The following is a 26,033-nucleotide window of genomic DNA, read 5'->3' on the forward strand; positions in this document are numbered from 1 at the left end:
CACCTGTACAAACCAGTGTCTCAGCTATTAGGGGTAAACGTTCATCTATGCAAGGAAGACAATATGGTGGGCACACACACCGTGCCACCCTGTGGTTTTACCTACGTGACCATGGAGAGGACATGAGAAAATGGGATGGAAAATCTACTGCGACCCTAGAGGCACGGGTACGTGAATTGCAAAGGAAAACAATTGGGAAAAAGGAGTTCTCTGAAAGGTTTGCTGCTCCAACTTCCAGCAGGCAGTCCTTTAAACACAGAAATGAAGATTCTGACCAGGACTAGAGGGGCCCTGCCTCCAGCCAGGGGGAGGAAAGGGACAATCGAGTTTATTGGACTGTGTGGATTCGATGGCCTGGCACGTCAGACGCACAGAAGTATAAGGCTTTGGTAGACACCGGTGCACAATGTACTCTAATGCCATCAAGCTATAAAGGGCCAGAGCCCATCTGTATTTATGGTGTGACGGGGGGATCCCAGCAGTTAACTGTATTGGAGGCTGAAGTGAGTCTAACCGGTAATGAGTGGCAAAAGCACCGTATTGTGACTGGCCCAGATGCTCCGTGCATCCTTGGCATAGACTATCTTAGAAGAGGATATTTCAAGGACCCAAAAGGGTTCCGCTGGGCTTTTGGCATAGCTGCTTTGGAGACAGAGGACATTAAACAGTTGTCTACCTTGCCTGGTCTCTCAGAGGACCCTTCTGTTGTGGGGTTGCTGAGGGTTGAAGAACAGCAAGTGCCGATCGCTACCACAACTGTGCACCGGCAGCAATATCGCACCAACCGAGACTCCCTGAGTCCCATCCATAAGCTAATTCGTCAACTGGAGAGCCAAGGAGTGATCAGCAAGACTCATTCACCTTTTAATAGTCCCATATGGCCAGTGCGAAAGTCTAATGGTGAGTGGAGACTAACAGTGGACTATCGTGGCCTGAACGAAGTCACGCCACCACTGAGTGCTGCAGTGCCGGACATGCTAGAACTCCAGTATGAACTGGAATCAAAGGCAGCCAAGTGGTATGCCACAATTGATATCGCTAATGCATTTTTCTCCATCCCTCTAGCAGCACAGTGCAGGCCACAGTTTGCTTTCACTTGGAGGGGAGTCCAATATACTTGGAATCGGCTGCCCCAGGGGTGGAAACACAGCCCTACCATTTGCCATGGACTGATCCAGTCTGCGCTGGAGCAGGGGGAAGCTCCTGAACACCTGCAGTACATCGATGACATCATTGTGTGGGGTGACACTGCAGAAGAAGTTTTCGAGAAAGGGAAGAAAATAGTCCAAATCCTTCTGAAGGCCGGTTTTGCCATAAAACAGAATAAAGTTAAAGGACCTGCACGAGAGATCCAGTTTTTAGGAATTAAATGGCAAGATGGACGTCGTCAAATCCCAATGGATGTGATCAACAAGATAACAGCTATGTCTCCACCAACTAGCAAAAAAGAAACACAAACTTTCCTAGGTGTCGTGGGGTTTTGGAGAATGCATATTCCAAATTACAGTCTGATTGTAAACCCGCTCTACCAAGTAACCCGTAAGAAGAATGCTTTTGAATGGGGCCCTGAGCAACGACAAGCCTTTGAACAAATTAAGCAGGAAATAGTTCATGCAGTAGCCCTCGGGCCAGTCCGAACAGGACCAGATGTAAAGAATGTGCTCTACACCGCAGCCGGAGAGAATGGTCCCACCTGGAGCCTCTGGCAGAAAGAACCTGGGGAAACTCGAGGTCGACCCCTGGGGTTTTGGAGTCGGGGATACAGAGGATCTGAAGCCCGCTATACTCCAACTGAAAAGGAGATATTGGCAGCATATGAAGGAGTTCGATCTGCTTCGGAAGTGGTCGGTACTGAAGCGCAGCTCCTCCTGGCACCCCGACTGCCGGTACTAGGCTGGATGTTCAAAGGAAGGGTCCCCTCTACGCATCATGCAACTGATGCTACATGGAGCAAGTGGGTTGCACTGATTACTCAGCGGGCTCGAATAGGAAACCCCAGTCGCCCAGGAATCTTGGAGGTGATTATGGACTGGCCAGAAGGCAAATACTTTGGGATATCATCAGAGGAGGAGGTGGTTCGTGCTGAAGAAGCCCCCCTGTACAACAAGCTACCGGAAAATGAGAAGAAATATGCCTTGTTCACTGACGGGTCCTGTCGTATTGTGGGAAAGCATCGGAGATGGAAAGCTGCTGTATGGAGTCCTACACGACGAGTTGCAGAAGCTGCTGAGGGAGAAGGTGAATCGAGTCAGTTTGCAGAAGTAAAAGCCATTCAGCTGGCTTTAGATATTGCTGAACGAGAAAAGTGGCCAGTTCTCTATCTCTACACTGATTCATGGATGGTAGCAAATGCCCTGTGGGGGTGGTTACAGCAATGGAAGCAGAACAACTGGCAGCGCAGGGGCAAGCCCATTTGGGCTGCGGCATTGTGGCAAGATATTGCTGCCCGGGTAGAGAACCTGGTTGTAAAGGTACGCCATGTAGATGCTCATGTGCCCAAGAATCGGGCTACTGAAGAACACCAAAACAACCAGCAGGTGGATCAGGCTGCTAAGATTGAAGTGGCTCAGGTGGACCTGGACTGGCAACATAAAGGTGAATTATTTATAGCCCGATGGGCCCATGACACCTCAGGCCATCAAGGTAGAGATGCAACCTACAGATGGGCTCGTGATCGAGGGGTGGACCTGACCATGGACACTATAGCACAGGTTATTCATGACTGTGAAACATGTGCTGCAATCAAGCAAGCCAAACGGTCAAAACCTCTTTGGTATGGAGGACGATGGCTGAAATATAAATATGGAGAGGCCTGGCAGATTGATTACATCACACTCCCTCAAACCCGCAACGGCAAGCGCCACGTACTTACAATGGTGGAAGCAACCACCGGATGGCTGGAAACATATCCTGTGCCCCATGCCACCGCCCGGAACACTATCCTGGGCCTTGAAAAGCAAGTCTTATGGCGACATGGCACCCCAGAGAGAATTGAGTCAGACAACGGGACTCATTTCCGAAACAACCTTATAGACACTTGGGCCAAAGAACATGGTATTGAGTGGGTGTATCACATCCCCTATAATGCACCAGCCTCTGGAAAAGTTGAACGATACAATGGACTGTTGAAGACTACACTGAAAGCAATGGGTGCTGGGACATTCAAAAACTGGGATACACATTTGGCAAAGGCCACCTGGTTAGTCAATACCAGGGGATCTGCCAACCGAGCTGGACCTGCCCAATCAAACCTGTTACGCACTGTAGAAGGGGATAAAGTTCCTGTAGTGCACGTAAGAAACATGCTGGGTAAAACAGTCTGGGCTACTCCTGCCTCAGGAAAAGGCAAACCCATTCGTGGAATTGCTTTTGCTCAGGGACCTGGATGCACTTGGTGGGTAATGCAAAAGAATGGGGAGGTCCGGTGTGTACCTCAAGGGGATTTGATACTGGGTGAGAATAGCCCATGAGTTGAATTGTAGTATGTTAATTATTATATAATAATGTATGTCATCACTACCATGATTGCTATATATCATAGATGAAAATGGTGATTAATTAGAATGTATTGGACAGAGTGTAACCTGAGCATGACATAAATGGTATGGAATAAGGGGTGGATATCTGTCCTGGTTCCAGTTAGGACAGAGTTAAGTAGCTCATAGTAGCTGGTAGGGTGCTATGTTTTGGATTAGGATGAGAAGAGCGCTGATAACATGCTGATGTTTTAATTGTTGCAGAGCAGTGTTTACACCAGGCCAAGGACTTTTCGGCTTCTTGCTCTGTCCTGCCAGCGAGCAGGCTGGGGGTGCAGCAGGAGCTGGGAGGGGACAGACCCAGGACAGCTGACCCAAACTGGCCAAAGGGGTATTCCATACCATCTGACGTCATGCTAAACAATATATAGGGGTGGCTGGCCGGGGTGGGGGGGCCGGCTGCTCGGGAATAGGCTGGGCATCGGTCAGCGGGTGGTGAGCAATTGCATTGTGCATCACTTGTTTTCTTACACATTATTATTGTTAATACTATTACCATTATCACTATTATTATTATTATTGTTATTATTATTTTCCTGTCTTAATAAACTGTCTTTATCTCAACTCACAGGCTTCACTTTCCCGTTTCTCTCCCCCATCCCAGAGAGGGAGGGGGGAGGGTGAGCGAACGGCTGTGTGGTGTTTAGCTGCCAGCCGGGTTAAACCACAACAGGTCCCTCCCACGGGATTCCGTCCTTGCTGAACTGATCCGGTGTGGGCTTCCCACAGGCAGCAGCTCTTCAAGAACTGCTCCAGATATGGGTCTGTACCACTGGGTCCATCCCTCAGAAGCAAACTGCTCCAACCTGGGTTCCCCACGGGCAGCAGCTCCTGCCAGGTCACCTGCTCCTGCATGGTCTCCTCTCCACGGGTTACAGGTCCAGTCCGGAATCTGCTCTGGTGGGGGTCCTCCACAGGCCGCAGCCCCCATCAGTGCAGGTCCACCTGCTCCACCATGGTCTCCTCCATGGTCTGCAGGGTGGAACCCTGCTCCACCGTGGTACTCCATGGGCTGCAGGGGGACAGCCTGCTCCACCAGGGGCCTCACCACAGGCTGCAGGGGGCTTCTGCTCCGGCACCTGGAGCACCTCTTCCCCTCTTTCTGCACTGGCCTTGGCACCTGCAAGTCTGTTTCTCACTCCCCTCACTCTCCCAGTTGCTGTGTGGCACAGCATTTTTTGTTTTCCCTGTCTTAAATATGCTCTCACAGAGGCACAAACAACATTGCTTATTGGCTCGGCTCCGGTCAGCAGTGGGGCCCTTACCTAACATGGGGCAGCTTCTAGATTCTTCTCACAGAAGCCACCCCTATGGCCCCTGCTACCAAAACCTTGTCACGTAAACCCACTACACCAAACAAAAAGTTGCTCTCCATCTTTTTTATGAGCCCCTTTTAAGTATTGAAAAGCTGCAACGAGGTTTCCCTGGAGCCTACTCTTTGTCAGGCTGAATATCCTCAGTCCTGTCAGCCTGTCTTCGTAGGAGAGGTTCTCCAGCCCTCTGATTGTGGTCTTCCTCTGGACCCACTCCAACAGGTACACGTCTTTCTGGGGCTGGGGGCCCCAGACCTGGATGCAGTACTCTTAAGTGGGTCCTCACAAGGGCAGAGTGGAAGGGGGACAATCCCCTCCCTCGACCTGCTGGCCGCTCCTCTTTTGATACACTAATCATGTTAAAACTTGGTTTCAAGAATGTGCAGAAGGTACTCAGCTTGTCCATAGAATTCTGGGTTCTACAGAAGATACTGTCTTCTGTGTTTGCCTCAACTACCTAGAAAATACTATTTGTATTACTATTTTTGCTTAACTCACAATAAGGCCATCCACTTTGGGGTAAAAGTCTATTTTATTTTTATTTTAAGCAATACATTAGTTAACAGGGCAAAGGTGTTTTTTTTTTTTTTTTTTCCCCACAGATTTATTTGTCATTTATCATATATGTCAAATAATGTGATTGTTAAATTTTAGATGTGGTAGTTGATTTCTCTGAAATAAGAATATTGATAGTGTAGTCTATATCGTGCTGATTCCAGGACAGTTGTTTTGGAACTGGAAGGGAGATGTATGAAAATCCTTACAGCAGCACTGTTCCAATGATGAGTATCAGGGTAGTGTTGTGTTTGTTTTGCAGGTGATATTAATGTAGTAGAAAAAGTGACAATTTCATTCTATTCACTATAATCTTTTGGTGGTTTGTGTTTTTTTTCTGGTGTTTTTTTAATTGCAGCAGGTGAACAAGATGAGAAATAATGTGTAACAGTGAGGGTTTGTTTGAAATGATCAACAGTTACAGAAAAGGTACGACTTGTATTATTAGTTTGGTCTTTTTCCTTTCTGTGGTCATGCTTCAGGAGGGGCTTTAAGTAGAGGCTTTTCTTAGGTAAGAGAGGTTACTTTTTTTTCTCTAAGTACTTTAAGAGAAGGAATTGAGGTAACTATTCCTTTCAGAGTTGAATATGCTTAAAATGTTATGTTAACAATTAGTATTGTGACCAAAGTAAAGCCAGTTTGACTCTCCTGAGGATGTTCCTTAGCACAGTTTCTTTGATCTATTTACTTTTAAGCTTTCTTTATGCTTGGCCAGCCCCAGCAGTGTGTATTTAATAACGTCTGCTTTTTGGAAGGCAATGAACTTTATGATTCAAGCTTTTCACTTGTCTAACCTGCATGCTTTTGAAGACTTTTCTATTTCTTGAGAATTATTATGGTTTTCTGTCACAGACACAAGGCTGCCAAAATGCAATACACAATTCTGCAAATTTCAAACACAATGACATTTAATTAGGATTAGAGAAGATTTAAATAAAGCAGTAAGGTCATAGTATGTATTTCTCTACTAGGCTTTTTTTTTTTTCTTTCTTCATTCTTTTATTTCTCTTGTTGTCTAGATTCTTTAGTTGAGCAAATCGTTGGGCTCTGGGCCTGAAACATGTCCTTTAGACTGGACAGTTAAGTTTAAGGACTTGGCACAGGGTTATTAACTGTTCTAGGTTTTTCCCTCTCTCGGGGTAGAGGATGATGTATGTTACAAATGGATGTAGTCTGATGCAAGTACATCAAGGAAGCTTGCAAATTCCTACAATTTTGTAGCCTAATAGGTGCATCCTCCAAGCATCGTACTTGATGAAATATGTTGTATCCGATCCTAATACAGATGTCTGTTTCTTGAGGGAAATGCTACTTACTCTAGTTTAGAAGCTGTTAGGCTTATCCAGTTTCTTTGCATGCTTCAGATTTGCTTGCAGTAACATAGCATAATTTTATAGTCATTTACAGAAAATGAAATGAATTTTGTCTTAGAAATTATTTGGGATATTAGGAAACTTGTCTGCAATTTCAGATTGAAGGATTGAACTTCTGTTTCTCTTAGCTGATTAAAATTTTGTGCCACTAAATTCGCTGGGAAAGCTAGTTTCACTAAATATGATAAAGCCTTAGACTTGACTTAAAACCAGTTTTGAATTAATGACTCATACATGGGAATTATTAATTTTGACAAAGTTATTTGCCAAAGATTTGGTGGCAAACATACCAGAAAATTGAGACAATATCATGATGCAAAACCAAGAAAAAATAATCATACTGAACACAGGGTTCGGTTCGTCTATGCTAGAGAAATTCAGTAGCTCACTAAACCTTGATTTTTGAAAGCAGCTGTTGCAGCATTCTCTTGATCAGCTTCTAGATGGTCTGTAACATCACTTAAAATTTGTTATAAAATGCACCTTTCATAGTATTGGTATGGATTCACTATCCATAAACTTTTTGAGCCTTTTATGAATTGTACTGAACTGTTGGCATTTACAGCATCTTGTACCAAAGAACTTAATTTTAACTTCTGAATGTAAATTTTGAACTCAGGGATGTGGCTGCCAGGATCAAAGGTAATTTTATTTTCTGCGGGGAGGGTGGTATTCCTGTGTATACTCTGTCCATAGATTCTGCGTTATTTTATTATAACTCTATGTTAACAGCTATGTATAAACTATGGTGAATTAAAGAAGCAAAAATGGTTTGTTTTATACAAAGAACAAAAGGAAAGTTTACCACAGCTGTCTTTGGACCCCTTCTGGCCTCTGTGCTCTGTGCAGAAACTCATGTATTACTCAAAGAAATTATAACCCCACTATGTCTGTGCCTATTGGATCACTTTTGTAATAAAATTGTCTTACACATCAGGTAATAACATAAAAAATATTCTATAAGCAGGTTTCTTGAGTAGAAGTTTGTCCCATTGGGCTTCAAGATGTTGATCAGGTATGAGCCGGGGAAAAAGCAATATAGGTATTAGGATACTGACAAGTTTAGATTTTTTTTTATAAGTGTGTATATGCATGTATATATATATTTTACACAAGGTAGAACACATAATATCAGGTACTGCAAGTAACAATGGTATAAGAATAAGTATTTGAGTAATGATTTACAGACCATAAAGACTGTACAGAGGAGATCAGTACTCTGGTCAGCTGGATTCTCTTCCTGGGTACAGAGTATCACTTACCAATATGTCTAGTAAAACTGACCCTTGTAACTTTTGCCTGCAGTTAATCAATCTATTTCCTAAATTTGGGGGTAAGATAGTCAGCTGTGTTTCACTGTGGCAGAAATATGGCAAAGCTATAGAGTGCCTGAATCCCCAGTGGAAAAATAAGACCTTAGTTCAAGCTGAAATTGACTGTGCTCTATACCAGAATATCAGCTGCACTGTGATGCTGTTCATGCTTCAGTTTTAAAGACCCCTACGGGAATAGAATCTTCAAAATCCTTCTTCTTGCTCTTCATTCCAGACAGTCTAAATCACAACAGAATTCTGCAACCTGTTCTTAAAGAGCCCTCATTCTTTTTTGGTAAACTGGTCCAATACGTCACTGTGCTTGCTGTTCAAAAATTTTATCCTCATGTCAATGCTCAACTGCTCTCTTGAGCAATTTAAGAATTTAAACTAATTACTTCTTGCCCACTACAAAAGAAAGGAGAAAACACTGTTTTTCCTGCATTATTTTTTTTTTTTTGGTGTATATTTGGAGAGTAGCTCTTCTCAAACATCTCTCAAATACTTTGGTCACTGGACCCTTCCTTGAAGGCCATGTCTTCATCCATTCTCACAGTGCCAATGACAGCTTTACTTGTTTTTTAGTGTCTGTGTGTGCTATTAGCTCACAGGTGCATAAAAACTTTGTCAGGAAAGATTCAAGGTTGAGTGTATGTGACTTGCTGGTGTCAGTAATCCAGCCTGCAAAGCAACTTTACTGGAGAAAACAGAACAGGTTTATAAAAGCTATGTGAGTAGAAATGCTCAGTTTCTCTGTGCTGCATAATCCTTTCTCAAATACAGTAACCCCAGCAGATCCACACAATTTGCTCAGTCTTACTAATCTCACATATTCAGGCTTGATTCTTTCTTTAAGCAAGCAGATGAAATAGCTATGCTCATAATATGTCTGATTTCCCTACTGGAAACCCTTCTGGATAGGTATCATTGCTCTCCTGTAAGTGTTTCAAGGCAATGGCAAGCTCATTATTTCTGCCGTGAGATAAATGAGCACTTGTTCCAGTTCCTGCCTTCCTCCAGAGGTTTTATGATGTACTCATGTCCACCCTGGTCTTGTGTGGCTGAAAGCCTGTGGTTATCTTGCACAAGGAAGCTCACTTAACCCTTGAAAACAAAAGCTGTGCTGGAAGGGTTTCCCAGACCACCTAGTTCCTAAAAGCTACCTTCCCCCCCCCCCCCCCCCCCCAACAGTTTTGTATTCACTTCAATTTTGCATTCACTTATCCCTGGGACCTATTTATTAAAAAGGATTTTTTTTCCCCCATTCCTATCCACAAATCCTCCTTTGAGTTGACTATATTAGCTGTGGACTGATGCAGCTGAAAATGAATTCAACAACAAATGTATTTTTTTCTTTTTTTGTACAAGATCTCTTCTGTCTTGCTGCAAGATAACACAAGCACTACTGGCAGAATAAGGACTGACGTGGGGCCAAGGCAGGGCAACACCCCAGACCTAAATTCACTGAAGTTCCCATGCATCATCAGTCTTGGTGGAATCTGACCATTAGTCGTCTCAGCTGGATCATTAAACTTCATCCTTGTCCCTCAGCAGAATACTGCAGTGGGTTAGACTTTCTTCTCCAACATGCCTCTGTGACTGTCCTCAATGCTATTTCCACGTGGCTGCCCTATTTTAAGGTAAGGCATCATGCTCTATCTACCTCAACACACCTGCATCACTGGAAACATTGTTTGTGTTTATCCCTGATATTTTATGCCGTCTATGGATTCATTTCTTCCTAGCTTGAAACTCATAACTGAGACAGGTCTTTAATGTGAAGCTAGGCTCAGGAACAATAAAAGCAGCAGCTTGAGAAAAAGAAAAGAAGACATGAACACCCTGCCTTTTTGGATGCCAGCAATATCTTTATGCCAAACTAGATCTGTTAAATGGCTTCTAAAATGCTGTATTTCAACATAAGCACAACAGTTTCTGTACCTCTATAGTCCTGGTGTGCCTTGCACATTGCTTGAAATTTAGGGATATGCTTTCACATATTTGTTGAATCTGAGATCAGCTGAGTTACCCTTCTTTGGAAATGTCTGACCAAACAAGCAGCTGAAGCCACATCTCAATTTCCAGCATAGCACCATAATCACAACATGATGCTTTTTACATCTTTTATGTGGCATTGTGTTCTGAATCCTGTGGGACTATCTCTTCCAAGACAGGTATTTCACTTAATATTCATATGCTCCCTGTGTAATGCAGTATGCTGCGCAATAACGTATGAAGGGCAATATCTTTCATCCTTGCTTTCCAGCTCATTACATCCTAAGAATCACATTCTATTTATAATGGTAACAAAATAAAACCATGTCCAAGTCTGCTGCTGTATAATTTTTCTTATCAAAGTCCTTTTCTCATAAATTCTTGTTTTGAAATACCCAACAACCTTAGAAAGCCATGTGACTCTTTTCCACCCCTTTATTACTGCCTACCAGAAGTTGGCTCCCACTATTTAAAATGAGACCTTTAGACCATTCATGGTTTATCTAACTCATAATAAGCCAACAGATGAGGCTCCTTCTTAACTCTGCAGCAGATCATGAAACTGTCAGGAGAGAGTTATGCACTTAAGGCATAAATCACATAGTTAATCATAATTAAACCTGTGGAACTTAAGAATGAGTTAAAGGCACAGAACCCCTGTAGCAGCCATTGCAGCTGCTGTTTTCTGCAAATCCATCAGTTAGAGCTAGGTAAACATTCAAGGAAAAACAAATGCCTTTTTCTTGAATGCACATGATTTTCACTGAATCATTTAGGTTGGAAGAGACCTCCAAGATCACCTAGTCCAACCTCTGACCTAACACTAACAAGTCCTCCACTAAACCATATCACTAAGCTCTACATCTAAACATCGTTTAAAGACCTCCAGGGGTGGTGACTCAACCACTTTCCTGGGCAGCCCATTCCAATGCCCAACAACCCTTCCAGTAAAGAAGTTTTTCCTAATATCCAATCTAAACCTCCCCTGGCGCAACTTTAGCCCATTCCCCCTCATCCTATCACCAGGCATGTGGGGGAGAGAACCAATTTTCAATACAGAGATGGTTACCTTGAAATCCCAGCTCTAAATAATTTAATTTGCTTTATTCAAAACGTGAGTTGAAGCTGAGGAAATGTGATATATATATTTATTTAAATCATACTTATGAAGTTGCCTGTTCTGCTGAACCCAACAGAGATTGCTTGAAGGGAAAGTCTTCTGGACATTTACAAGTCTAGTAGAATGAATGTACTCACTGGAATAGGCACAGACCTGGGCTCAGAGGAAATGTGCAAAATGCACACGAGTCTTAATTTTGCAGCTGAAATTCGAAATGTAAAAATTCTTGTACTTAGATATTTTTGAGTCCAATATTAAAATTTTGGTTAAGAGGTTTTCCTGTGCCTTTTACCTTAGGGACTTGGAGCAAGTGCAGTATTGCTCTGTCTGAACAAAACTACAGAAAGCAGGCCTTGGCACAAAAACAATTTACTGCTTGGTTGAAAGGAAGAGAGGGAAATCCAGTTCTGTGTCAGGATAAGGCCAAGCCCATTACCTTTATTTTATGTTTAAAAAAGTATGTGTAAGGAGAAAGGGGGAAGGAGGAAGAACAAAATATCAAGAATGAAGACTTGAACCCAAGTCTTCCTTGTCCAGGGTGAGTGCCAAGATCACCTGTATTATTGATTTCTTTGGTACATTTTTTAATAACATTTTGAAATAGTTCCATTTTGCATAAAAAAACATACATTGGAGAAGAGGGTTTATAACCTCATTGAATCCAGTGGCCAAGGTAAATGGATATTATGTGATGGCTGAGTTGTGGGGCCATTTCACTCCGAGGCCCAGGGGCTGTTAGCTGCTTCCACAGGACAGAAGAGGTGCAGTAGGAAGAACTGGGAGCAGCCCACCAGTAGCTAGCAGTAAGGTCAGCCACCTGGCATGCTCACGTGAAGGTAACTTCTGTGAGTACAGCTGCTTTTGATAAGGGAAAGGGGAACCTGAAACTCACTCAAGCCCTAAGTACTGGACTTTTCTGCTTTTATTCTCCTTCTCCATGTCTCTCACTCTCTGATTTTAACTGGAAATTTCATTTTTTCTTTATGACACTTGTTTTGTGCCTTGTACTGTTCCATGGAAATCTTTGCTCATTTATAAATTAGCAGTTTCTGACAAAAAATAAAGTCATTAGAAAACCCTAATCAAGCTGTTTCCCATCATTCTGTACAAAAAGAGGATAGCATACTGCTATGCTCTACTCCTTATGGTCCTCAAATCTAATTAAAGGTGCCTCGCCATCTGTGAAACATTTACAACAAGAAATGAGAGCAACTCCAGTTATAGTATAATAATTTCCAGCCTGAATATTTCTTTAATGCTTGCTCTTTTGTCTCCAGATAATTCTGGAAATAAAATCCTTGGTGCAAATACTTCTCAGATATGACAGTCCTGAAATATCTGGATTACTGGTCTGTTTTTTTTCAGGTAGTTGGATTAGATGAACGCAATGCTGCATTCTAGTTTTTGGTTTTATTTAACATTTTCCATTACTCCTTTCAAAATGTGAAATGCAGATTAGACACAGTGCAAGAAGCAACTCCTCGTCTGTCCCCCCCCCCCCCCCCCACACACTTTTTTTTTCTGTGTGTTTTTAGCTAGTACTTCCTACAAACTCTCTAGCATGTGGAGATCTGCCATGTCAGGAGAGGTATAAGAGGACTGAATTCAGTGTGCTTAACTCCTTTGGGGAAAAGAAATATATAAGTGACAAGATTGATAAAATAAATCTAACGCCTTAGCAATATCTAACAAAATTAAAAACAAACAGCAAAACAACAAAAAACAAACTAACATTTAATAAGGACCTACCTTTCTAGAGAGATTTTCCTGGAGCAAAAAGAACCTCTTTTGTTTTAGAGGACAGTTGAACTTACAGAAATGTAGGGCTTTTCTGTGATGGTCTACAGCACCTGCTGGTGTCCAGCAGATGGTGCTGAGGAAAGCAGATGTTTCTTATGCACAAAAGCAATAGTGAATATTATTACTGGGTATTATTCTCTCAATTGTCCAATGCAATTTTCATTACCACTGCTGCATACAAGCTGAGTGGCATGAAGGAGCCTTCCTCAACCATCAGCCACTGGAGACTGAAAAAAACATAGCTTTGTTCATTAACCAGGTATTGTAACCCTCCCTCAGGAATGTTACGTTCCACTTTTCATTTAGCATACAGTCATAGACCTCTTGCCTATTATAAAACTCTGAAGAATATTATAAGTAATTTAAAAATGCATCAGTTGCACTGATAGTGACTGAACTTGAGCGGTGAACTTGTGTATCACACCTACATTCCCAAACCCCTGGTTTTGCCTTGCACAGACTTAACAGAAAGGTTTTTACCTTTGTTTTGCACTTAGAATGATCTTATTAGCTGCCTGTGGAATATGTCACAGGCAGAGCTGAATAGATTGAAGAATTTGAAAGCACTTGGGACATCAAAGGGTGGATGAAACCACCAGGCAATTTAATCACGTTTGCAGCAGAAGATAAACACTGCAAAATAGTTAAATCCATGGGCCATTTTATCTGCACTGTTTACATCCTACTGTAAAATATTGGGTCCAAAAATACTGGAAGTCTATGATGCTCAAAATATCAGACGGAAGTGTTTTGTAGGGCTATCAAGTCTCCTATGGATGTAAATGGTATAAAGGTTTCAGCATGAACCAAAGTTGAGAGCATGACGGACCTTGTTCTGTAGCTCCTGATTCAAAGTACTTGGGGGGAAAGAGGCTGGGTAATATCCATGTATTTACTTAGAATAGCATCTCTTATATTTCTACCTCAGCCATGGTTAGTCTAATGGTTAATTAATCTACTGGGCTACCCAGATATTTGAGCAGAGTGATCACAAGGCCCATTTTACACCCTGAGAAAAGCAAATACAATGTGCAGTGGAATTAGAGCTACAGAGGAAAGGTCAAAGGCCACAGAAACAAAGTGAGCAGCATGCAGTATAGGTCTCATGGGAAAAGCTGAGAGTGAGGTCTCTGGTTTTAGGAAGCAAAATGCTGCCATGGAGCACCCCAAGGAGGAAGTGGAATAGATGGCAGGAGCTGATCCCAGGAGCTAGAGCAGATACTTGTTTGTGAATAATCAACCCATTTGGAGAGCTTTCACTAGGACTTAGCTACCTAGTCTTTACTTGGATGGGAGAAAACTAAGGCTGGGTGTCCTGGGTTCAGCAGCTAGGGGACCATCCTGTTGATTGGAGTTAAGAATTGTAAACCTGTGTTCAATTCCCTGTTCCAGGTAAACCTTCTGTGAAAACAAACAACAGATCTAGCCTCCCTATTTCTCGCTTTCTTAGCTATCAAGCAAATACAAAAGCCTCTTCATTGTCTCAGCATAGACTTAAATTTAAGTGTAGGGGGTTCTGTTCCATCCATAATAGTGGACAGGTAAAATTGGAAGAAAATACACTTGTCACAACGGAAAATGGATACTCCTGGAGAGGAAGAAAAAATATTTTAGAAAGTAAATGTAATTAAAAAATCTGTAAATGAAACTATCTGATGCTTAAAGACAAAACATTTTTTCCCCATTTGATTGATTTGTTTTCTCTTGATTCTCTGGAAAATTTTCTTTCTGAATAAGCTGTTTACTAGCTTAGTATTAATGTCTTATTGTAAGCTTACCAGACGTTTTATTATTTGTTTTGGTATGGTTCTAAATGATAAAATCACATTCTGTGCTAATTTGACTTGGAAAGAAAATTATTGGACAGTTCCTTTCTGTAATTTGCAGAATAAAATTAAGCACCCATACTGTATATATGTATATACTATACACTTACTGTATAATCAGAATTTTTAGCACAATAATACTGGGCTCAGTAAGATCAAATATCAACACATCCTATGTACAGTGAGGAGATTCCAGAATTAGTGCCACTTATGTGGCTTCCATGAGGGAAACCAGACTGGTGTCTCACTAATGTGGTGGTCACAGTAGCACAGTAGACATCTGCACTGGTATATGCTGCCTTGTGATGAACAATGTGCCTGCATGTTTGATCTGGTTTGAGTATGTGGATGACTTTCTGCAGGAATAAATATACTTAGACAAGGAAACAACATCGTAAAGGAGGGCTAATCAGCTACAGACCTGAAACTAGGGGGTGGAGATGCACTGGGCCCCAGCAGCAGCGTGCACTGTGGGGCAGGATGCCTGCTGAGACCTGAGTGCTGCCATCAGTCCGGTGATGCCCCTGAGCCCTGTCTTGTCTGGGGAGATGTAACAGGTATTTCTCCCACAAAGCAGACTTATTATTTTATTTGGAGAGAATCCACAGCTTAAGTAGAAAGTCCTCATCTCCACCTTGATGTTCAGACCTGTACTTTGTGCCCTCTGCTCACTTTCAGTTAAAGAGCTGATGGCACACAAAGGGAGTATCTTCTCATCTATTAAGCTGGCTTTTCCAAAACAGCATATATTTGGTGGTATTTAACCATGTGTGTACCCAGCTTCTTGTATGGCCAATGAAAAATGACTTTTATATTTTGATACATGGTAGAACCACCATATATTTCAAGCTAAAACGACAAAATAACTTGACATATTTTCCTAGCATGGTCACATGGTATTGAAAATGTTTTGTGGAGAAATTATTTTAGGCCATAAAATATTCTGTTTGTTTTTTTCTGTCTACTGAGATAACAGCAGAATGTTTTGTCTACGCATATCCAGGCTTCATTAGCTGCCGGAAGATGTAAAACTGATTCAAACTTCTTGGAATTTCGGCCCAAAACAGGCATAAATTATAATACTTTGGATGGGAAGTTTCCGAGAAAGGAACTTGCTTGTTTTTTGTTTTTTGTTTTTTGTTTTTTTTTTCTGTAAGGGTTTTTGGTGTTTAAAATATACTTTGCATTAGTTGTTTTGAGTGATCATGTTTCTTTGTCTTAGTTTTGTTTCCATCTATCTGCTTACATCTCTCACTCATAGTTAAACTTTTGGTGCTATTAATTAATCTTATTGCTGGTGATCATATTTATTTTTCTAAGACGTTATTGCCATTTAGGAGTATGATCTTGTTTCATTAGGTGCTGTGTAATCAGAGTAAGATTGGCAGAATGGCAGAAGACTTTGGTTTTAAGTATGCCAGCGAGCAGAGCAATGGATTATAACAAACAAGCATAAGTGTTACATAGGAACAGCAGATTTTTATTTGGTTTATTTCACTTGATTAAACTTAAAGTAGATGTTGCTCAGTAAAAATGGAAGATCATTTAATTTAGGAAACAAAGGATAGGGAAGATAAAGAAAGAGAAACACTGAAGTGAGCCCCACAGGGAAGAAGAGAAAGGGGATTAAGGCAAATAGATATACTGAGGGCTAAAGGAAAGTATCAAAAAAATAAAGTAAAAAATATGTGTCTCGAAAACTATAATAAAACTCCTGAAATAATCATGAATGCATGACATCATGAGCTGGTATTATATCACTCGGTCTCTGATTTATATGTGCATTCTGTTTAGAATGGCCTGGTCCAGGAACAGTTCAGTAAGATCTTCCTAATGCCAGCTTGCTTCCCTGTGCCAGTGCAAATGCTAGTAGAAGCCTGAGGCCATTCCTGTACTGCTCAAGTAGTCCTTCCCTGCTCTGCTACTGCTTCTAGGCTCTTGGCAATCTGCACATGTTTGAAGTTGACTGTACATTTCAGGAATGCTTAAATAAAAAGAAGCTTAAATTCATTTCTGTAATCCTTATTGCAACTGACGGTCTTAGTATCTTCAGTTTGCTCTGGAAAAAGGAAAGTACAGGAAGCTGTGCACATGAAACTGTTAGAAAATAGGTGTTTTCACAGAGTTTGATACTGCAGTACTTAGTTTCCATGCTTTTTTTTTTTTAATTATTATTATTAAAACTCTGGCCATGACAACATGAAAACTAGATGTTGTTTGCCATTGATAATATTTAAATTAGCTGTAGTCAGTGCCTATATTAATATGTGTATGAATATTTGGAGAAGTTGGTTGTTTCCATGTTATTTCCATTGCTTGTTTCCGTTGGCTCTAGAGACACAGCAAAGTGCCAGTCCTAGTCTGGAGTCTCCCACATTGCCATTTTTTAATGAAGTTGAGCATGTGCTAACTTCTAGCCATACCAATTAATCGGAAAACTTTTATGTTGCTATTCATGTAATGGTTGATAGGTAATTTATGCTCCATGCTAAATAGTAACCTTGAGCCATTTCTACACTGAAGCCAATGAAGACAGGAGTTGCTGATCGTTTTATAACCTTGTAGTCACTGCATCATCCTTTTTTTAAAAAAAAAAAACAAACAAAAACTTATGGGAAGTGCATTTAATACTTTCTCCTTTCATAAACCTGAAGTCTTGAGCCAGCAACTTCTAATACAACAAAAAGCTATTATAAAATGCACACAAACAAGAAACAACAATTTTAATTTGTTGCCAAAAAGAGTTTATCAGATTAAGATAGGTTACTAGCCTTTCTAATGTTTACGCTTCAGATTTTTTCTGGTCTGTGGTTTGCTTTGTGGGATGTGTGTGGTTTTTGTTTTTTTTTTTTTTTTTTTTTGTTACTGGCTGAAGTCTAACCTTTATAAGGAATGAATATATATATATATATATTTGTTACAAACAGAACACAAGAAAAGTATAGTTTCATTTTTCACAATGCTACCTTTAACATAAACACTCCAGTACAGCTGAAAATACCAGATTGCTACAGTTTACAGCAGTGTTATTGAATCCTTTCTTGCTTCTAGAAGGATGTTGAATATCATCCTGTTCTATAGAAGAGAGGGTCCATTTCCACCCCAGAGTTCTGGTATCTTTAGCAATTGTTTAACTATTCCTACAATACTGTAAAAATAAATTTGTGTTTGCAGAAGCCTCTGAGATGATCAGATGAAAAACACTTAATAAGTACAAAGTATAATTACTAGCCAATGTTTAACAATGTTTTATGATTAGCATATACTACCTGTGTGAACAGTGTTAAACTTAGAGGTAACAATGAGAGCCAGGCTGCTTCACTACGTGCTGCTTTTTACACTGGAACTCATCTTTTTTTTTTGTCTTCAATTTGTTGCTGTTCAGTATAGAACTCACAAATGAGGCTACTTTGTTGATAAAAACATTGTTTATTTAAATCTTAAAAATAGGCAGGAAAGAACCACTTGATTTCAACAGTTGCTTTTACAAGGGTGTCTTGGCAAGCAGTAGTCATTTTATTTAACCAACAATGCAGAATTAACTCATTAGGGTAAAATTCAAAAATTTTTTTATGGTACTGTAAGGAAAACGTGTATACAAAAGCAAGTCTCTAATTTTGTCTTATTCCTGTACAGTGTTGTATACATTAGACAAATGTCTTTGTCTTAAATGAGCAGATCTTTGGTTTCTGAGGAGTTCTGTTGCTTTGCAGTATCAGTCTCCTTCCTGATTCCTGTTGGTATTTGACCACTTCAGGAACAGGCTATGTGGTGTACGAAGGGATTTCAGACCTGGCAGTGGTCATATTAGAAATATATTGGTTGAGGAATTCATATCAAAAGAGCCATGACAATATTTCTGGATTACTCAATGCCCCAAGTACCAATGTGGATGCAATTCATACATTTTGTATTTTAAAAGAGACATTTCAGGTAGTAAAATTCAACATGTGACAGAGGTGCTCTTGCAAAGAAATAAGTGTCATGATCACATATGTACATCTCTCTCTCTACTCCTTCTCATGCTGTAAGATGTTACTCAGTATTTATTCAAGATCTGTGTAATAGTTTTGATGGAAATAAAATTTCTGACATTCTCCCTGTCAACATGGACATCCAGCAATTTCTGCTTAAGTGCCTGCAAGTTCATTAGAGCTTCTCTGTAAGATACTTAACCTGTTTTCTATGTCATTCTTTGAGGAGGGGAAAAAGAAGTGTTTTTTAACACAGCTATGCAGGGGTAGAGACAACAAAAAACATTTTTAAAAAGTGTTCTAGAGAACTTCTTAGCACAGTGAAACATTAGAAACTTTCTCGTTTCTTGTCTATCTTCCTCGTTGTCTGAAACCTGTCAGATTTGCATTCAGAAGATGCAGCTGCTTCTAGTGTCTTTTGTATATTTGAGTGATTCCAGTATATTGTAGAAGAGAAGGTAGGGAGCCAGGGGAACAACCTGACAAACCTTAGGGCCTTGTCATAGCGTATTTAAAAGATAGCAGGTATGTTCCTATGAAGGGCAGAGCAGCAGCACATCCACCAGCCAATGCTGCCCAGGGCAGCAATAAATAGAGCCTCTTCTCTCCATGGTGCAAACTAGGTGCTAGATTTGTGATCATGGCATTTCTAGTCCTGCTCAGTTCAAGAAGATCCTATGCCAAACTGCAGGGGAAAAAAAAATAAAAATAATAATAAAAAAAAGCAAGCTTCAGGTCTCAGTGCAGGGGATGTAGAAAATCATGATGAATTCATTATAACAGTATTTGTGGCTGAAGAAAATATGAGTCCTGGGCCAGGTACCTTCTTATCTTCCCTGGTAAATGAACTGGCATCAACAGGCTTATTGCAAAGGCTTTGCTTCAACTTTAGTTTACCTGGTCATGGACAGGGGAAAGTCATGCATTTTTCGCTCAGCCAAGGACCTATTAATGTCAACTTTGCCTGAGTAAGCTCTGAGGAGCCAGGTCTAGTACACTAACAATTAAAAAATAAATAAATAAAATTCACTGTGCTACCTTTTACTGATTTCCCTTTGCAATGTGTAATTTGGTGCTCTGTCATTCTCCAAGAGAGCAGTCAACATTAGCAGATAACAGAGCAAATAATGTGCAGCAATGCTCATAGGCCACTGAGTCCTCAGCTCCATTTGTATTTCCTTTGCAGCTGTGAGGGCACTAGAATATTTGTGAATGAATAGTTTACTAGGGTAGGTGGATTTTTTTTTGGGGGGGGGGGGGGTGTTATTATTTGCTTCAAGTTAGACTTCCTACCTTGTCTGCTGAAGCAGCAGGGGTGTTTTTTGTTTTGTATGGGTGTGCACAGAGACATTTTAGTGGCCACTGAGAATGTTTGCAAGAAGATTGTCCTCACCCTTGAGAGCTTACAGTCCAAAGGAGAGAAAAGGAAGAGCAGGAAATATTAGAAATACAAGGAAAGCTCAAAGTAAGAAGAGAATAGCAGAGATTCAATAAACAGCTGTTCCAGAACAGTCATCTACCTATCACTCTCTTGGGGACATCTTCAGAGGAACAAGCTAGAAGGAAGTCTAGAGATCTATCAGCTGTGTTTAAACAGCCTTTAAAACTTTAAAAACATTTCATTATGCAAGCTTAAGAATGAAACAACCTTTTTCTTGCCAGGCCTCCATATTCAGCTGGTGGTCTTGAGTGATGCTCTTGTGTTTACAATACCTTGCTATTGCTAATAGATTTGCTCTTGGTGACACTGCTCTGCATTATGGCCTTTAAAAGGGCATCGAGTTTATCCAGGAAAAAAAATAAAAAAATTAAAAAAAAATCTTTATTAAAGTTGGACTAGGTGATCTTAGAGTTCTTTTCCAAACTGAATGATTCTATGATTCTATGAATATTGAAGAAAAGGCACATCTTAGCTTGCTTTTAATTGGTTTGACTTTCTCAGGTTAGTAAAAGGAAACATAGTATCTTCAAAGTCATCCACAGATAATTCAGAGATGTACATAGATGTGCTGAGTAAATCAACATCGTCATGCATAAAGCTTGAGGTTAGCTTCTGAATTAGACATAAGTACCATCAGTAGAGGCCAGTTACTGTTAACGCCTCAAAGAGCGAAATAGCCTGTGTACCTGGAAATAGGACAGATGCATTTTCTATACTATAACTAAGGCTTTGTCACATGTCAGAAATTAATCTGAAATCTTTGGGGACAATAACTTAGGTCTGTGAGGCAAAGGTATTGATTTTACATCATAAAACACAAAGCTGCGATCTCTTTGATTCTGCAGTAAGCTCAAAATCTTTTTGACTTTGCCAAACTATCCTGACTTTGCCTGTCAGTACCAATTTCTCTATTAGCTATTTCCATTTGAGGTGCTGCTATCACATCCTAATCTTTTTGTTGTGTTTTTGTGGTGTGCTTTTGCTGCTTTATTTTCCTTCTGTGCAGTAAGGAACTCTTTCATTTCCCGTTAGCACAACAGATACGGCATTCTGTTGGGAGCCTCTGCTTTCACTGCAATGAAGTTGCCCCAAAACCATTACACTTCCTGTCACTTAATGAGACAGGGGTTGTAATGGAGTTACCTGGCCTACAGTTTGTGTAGTCTGTGTACAATGTGTTCCTGTAGTCTCTGGTAAAATGTACGAATTCATACTCCCAGGGGCATACAGCATACAGTATTTCAGTACAGTATTAATTTCAGTTAGAAACTAGAAATATATATATATATTTCTAATGTGGTAAATTCCTCTGTGCTTTTGGAGAGGTAGATTGGCTGTATATGCTCCTGTTCAGGAGGAGGAGCATAAGGGTGAGTGATCTGTGTTTAAAACCTTCTGAGTGTTTAAACAACTGTAAAGTCATTGTTGATAAAGGTCTTTGAATGCAATTTTAGATGTAGCCCATTCTTGCCAAGTTGCCACTTGTCACCAATTCTTGCCACTTGCTATGTGGAGTGCTTTTGAGCTGCCAGGAGGTTTTGGTTTAGGGGTATGTGTGTTTGTCTGTCTATAGGAATGGAAATATAATACAACAGGCCAGCAGATGAAAAGCTGTGCTAGAGTGTTTCCTTGAGATATATATATTTCTCCCTCTCCTCCCCTCTCCCTTTTTTCCCCCCTTTCCCTTCCCTTCCTTTCATTTTTTATTTTTTTCTCCTCCAGTTAAGGAACCTTCTGTTCTCTATTTCAAGTATCTTCTTCAGTTTAGGGGTGGGCGCCAGGATTAAAAAATGTGCCACTGCTGCATTTATAAAAAGACTTCTTAGAGAGTCATGCTAAGAAAGTTTGTGAGCAGCTGCTGACCAACTGATTATCAGCACTGCTTATACTTTGAGGCAGGAAAGTGTAGAATTGATCAACAATTGTGTCCATTCTCCTAAGAAATTGTTTATTATGTGACAGGGATTGTTAGGCTTGGCAGAAAACAAATTCTTGTACAAGTAACTACAGAACTAGTTTTCTTTACTAAGATAACACTAGTGTAAATCTTAGTCTGCTGACGTACAACAGTGACAATACAATATATTTCATAGGGCCTTACATTCAGTTTACAATAGCAGATGCCTTTGGGTAAACAGTCTGTACTTCAAGCTTTAAGTTTGTGTATCTCTTAGATTGTTTGTATAATAAAAGACGTTGGATTAACCAAGCTACCTCTTTTTAATTAGGCAAAGGCTTGCTATGCAGTCGTGTAGACTTAACTGGTGCAAAAGCCAGTGGAAAAAATAAACACAAAGACTAAGCTACTGTCCAGATTATCAGTTACCTTCCCCACCATCACCACCACAAAAAAAAAAGTCCTTAATTTTGTTAACTGCTTCAAAAATGTTTACCATAAGTACAAAAACTTTTTAGTGTGTGGTTTGTTAAAGTAACTATCATTGTTCACATGCATATTTGAAGTATATAATACGACTTTCCTAAGTACAAGCATGTGACAAATAAAATAGGAACATTTACCACTTATGGGCAATATGTCCAAAATAGGCTTCCCCACGCTGTTGACATGTGCTGCATTCTCCAGTACCACAAATGGTCTTACTGCCTGCAAAAAGTCTGCTGTCTTTCCTCCCTCTAGCTTGGGACAGCCTTCGTACAACTGTCAGTGTAGGTGTGCAGTCAATTGCTGGCTATGAGATTTGAGAAGGGACTTGGGACCAGTCTTTCATTTTCTTAGGAAAAAAAAAAAAAATCTCTTGTGGAGGGGCCCGCCTGCCAAGGCTCATATTGTGCAGTGCAAGCTGCTCCTGCTTGGCTCTGGGCAGATGTAAAGGTCTGCCTGCAAACCTTCGAGTGGCCAAGACCTAAATGCTTCTTTGTAAAGAGTATGTTTACTTTATACAAACTGAAGACAAGACTCTTGAAAACTTGATTTTAATAAAAGTTAAAGGTTAGTTAGATATTTATAGGGGTGTAAGAATGGTTTATTTTATTCTACCTTTAAATGTTAAGGTTATTTGATAGAGCAAAGACAGCACAGAAATTAACGGAGTGTATACATAAAACTGGAATACTGTCAGAGCCAACTTTCTCAAGCGTTGTGAATACTGCTGACGTAAAAAGAAAGAATCTTTTTCATCACTGTACTCTTGTGAGTGCCTGTGAATGTGTTGGAAAGTCAAAGTAGTAGTTCTGGATACCCTTTAGAAGGCATAGAAAAAAAGAATAGGTGCAGGTGATGTCACTTTAGTATTTGTAAATCATTTTGACAGTCTTGACTCAGAATAGAAGTTACTTAATCTGGTGCTATCTTTCATGTAAAACAGTATGCCTGGTCTCTACAGCCTTTGGGGATCTAATTTTTTCTCTGCTGTATTTTATAGAATTGTATTATTTCCTAACATGGTGTTTGAGAGATGTTTTAAAAATAAATCGTATTGACATTTGGATTTAATTACAAATTTCAAAGATAGGAACACATAGTTTATACAGTATCTCTGCATGATGTTCATCTGACTAGTATGCAATGAAAACAAATTTTATAAAATTTACATTCTTCAAGGAACCCAAATAAATTTTTGAGGATTTGTGTATTGATATGGAGAGGGGTCAAAAAATTGATCTGTTGAAATGAACAGCAAATTCTTAGTCCGCTGTGTAAATAAACCTGTGGGGTCTAAACAAGTTATTTGAGCTGAGGGACCTGAGCAAATTAGCCTTTCTTCACCATTTTTTGGAGGATTCTGTGAAAGAAGTAGAACTACAGACAGTAGTTATAACTGCTGGATTTTAAGACATTGCTGGTTTACTGTTCGTGTCTGGCCTGTGGGATTTCACCATGTCATTTTTGCAGCTATGAATGTTCAGAAGGATTTCTGTTTAAGGTTTTGCAGAGGTGGATCACTGCAAGATAACTGAAACAGAATCACAGAATCATCTAGGTTGGAAGAGACCTCCAAGATCACCTAGTCCAACCTCTGACCGAACACTAACAAATCCTCCACTAAACCATATCACTAAGATTGATAAGAAATACTTGATGTGTGATTTGTCTCATGATTTTTACTGCAGTTTGAGGCATCAGAAACATGTCCTTTTGTCAGAGTTCTATCATGCTAGATGCTCCAAAGTCTTGCCTGGAGAGGCAAATGGGTTTATCCAGCATGGTGTCCTATAGTATTGTTATAGACAAGCGGAAGGGGTATGGACTGGGTAAATGAATAAGGGTGGAACTAGGCAGGGTTTCTTGGATGAAAGAGTAATGATGAGTGTTTCAAAGTCCAGCTTATGGTCAGACACTAGTGGCATTGCTCAAGATTGATATTGCAATCAAAATTTTATAACACTGTTATGGATAACACTGATGATGAGATAGAGTGCAATCCCAGAAAGCTTGTGAAATGATACTGAGTTGCAGAGGGAGCAGCTGATATGCTGAAGAGCTGTAGCTTTGAGCAGCAGGTTGGATTAGGTGACCTCCAGGTGTACTTTCCCACTTGCATAAATCTATGGCTTTTGGAAAGTGGGGAAGAGATAAAACAAAAAGAAAGACTAACTCTAAGATAATGAAATTATATAGACAAATTAGCACATTGTAGATATTGTAACACTTTAAACATCCATGCATTTTGTTTTTTTGGCAGACACACTATTCAGTCAAAAAAGAGTTAGTCCTGTGATAAGCAAGCTCTTGTCTAGAATGTCTCTCATAACCACTGTAATGGAGCATGTTCCTAGTGTACGGAATTCTTAATTCATGAAGTATTTATTCCTCAGAAGGCAATCAGTTAAAACACTTTTGCTTTACTGAAAATGTTTCTCTGTGCCTCTAAAATAACTTTGTACCTTCAGCTTTTATTCCATCCTGTGCAGACCTGTAACCTCCTTTTTTAAAGCTGTAGACTCTACACACTCTTTTACATGAAATATTGTGCTAGATTTGATAAACTTTTTCTTTAGGACTATCAAGATGATTTATAGGAAAGATCCATGTGTCAGAACTACAGAAATATAGTGAGAAATGGGAGCCTTCCAATATTATAGTCTCCAGGGTGCCTCTAATGACTTACTGAACATAATCCAATGTATTGCAAGACTCTGAAGCATACTTTGTCTTCTAAATGTTGCTACTTCCAATATTTATCATCAGTTCAAATGTATTTTCAAAGTCCACTCCAAGAGCCTTGTCATTTACATAAAGATTACAGTTTTCATTTATTTCAGAAGCTTCTGATCTTTATAATAATGGATGAGCTTCTTGAAACACAGATGAACAAAAATACACAAGAAGAGAGGAGAAAGATGGCAGTGGTGAAATATCACATCCTTTCAACACTTTCTTGAAGGAAATTGATTAGACAGAGGAAGTAAGGAATTTCTTGAGGCTTTGAATCAGACAGCTGGAGAGGATGAAAGGGGAACTGTTGGAAGTGCAGGTATAGAATTCAGTTCACCTGGAGGCAAAATTTGTTTGGCTAAACTAGGAAGACGGAAAGACCACACACACGCAAACAACACACAGAGAATGGAGAACGTTAGCCTGATCATGGAAACATGCTGAAGCTGGAGAAGGGAAAGTAAGCGTAAGGTTAAACAGGAGCTGGAACTTAGCATCTGCAGACCTAGCGATGTGGAAGAGTAGCAAAAAATGTTACAGAAACCCCAAAGGCACAAAAATAATCATGTTAGTGAAAGCACCTTACAGACTTAAATACTGGTGAAAAATAATAATGATTTCTGCTATTTCTTAAAACCTAGTGAAAATATGAAGTTATTTTAGCAAATTAA

The 26,033-nt window shown here is 40.1% G+C and overlaps 1 protein-coding gene across 5 annotated transcripts in view; it reads left to right on the forward strand.

Moving 5' to 3' along the window:
• Positions 1 to 416: 416 nt before the first annotated feature.
• Positions 417 to 26,033, forward strand: part of LOC310885219 (uncharacterized protein) — a gene marked incomplete at its 5' end in the record, with an annotated part of 109,173 nt that continues 83,556 nt past the window's right edge. For 4 of the 5 annotated variants that reach the window (XM_083808279.1, XM_083808280.1, XM_083808278.1 and 1 more), the window contains 2 exons: positions 417 to 3,971; positions 9,459 to 9,730. In XM_083808279.1, coding sequence (XP_083664405.1) covers positions 417 to 3,470 — 3,054 coding nt within the window. In that variant the 3' untranslated portion in view covers positions 3,471 to 3,971; positions 9,459 to 9,730. The remainder of the gene's footprint in view (positions 3,972 to 9,458; positions 9,731 to 26,033) is intronic. The other variant, XM_083808277.1, reaches the window with a different exon arrangement.

The sequence above is a fragment of the Anser anser genome, assembly GCF_964211835.1.
Source record: "Anser anser genome assembly, chromosome: 1".
In the NCBI taxonomy this organism is placed as follows: Eukaryota; Metazoa; Chordata; class Aves; order Anseriformes; family Anatidae; genus Anser; species Anser anser.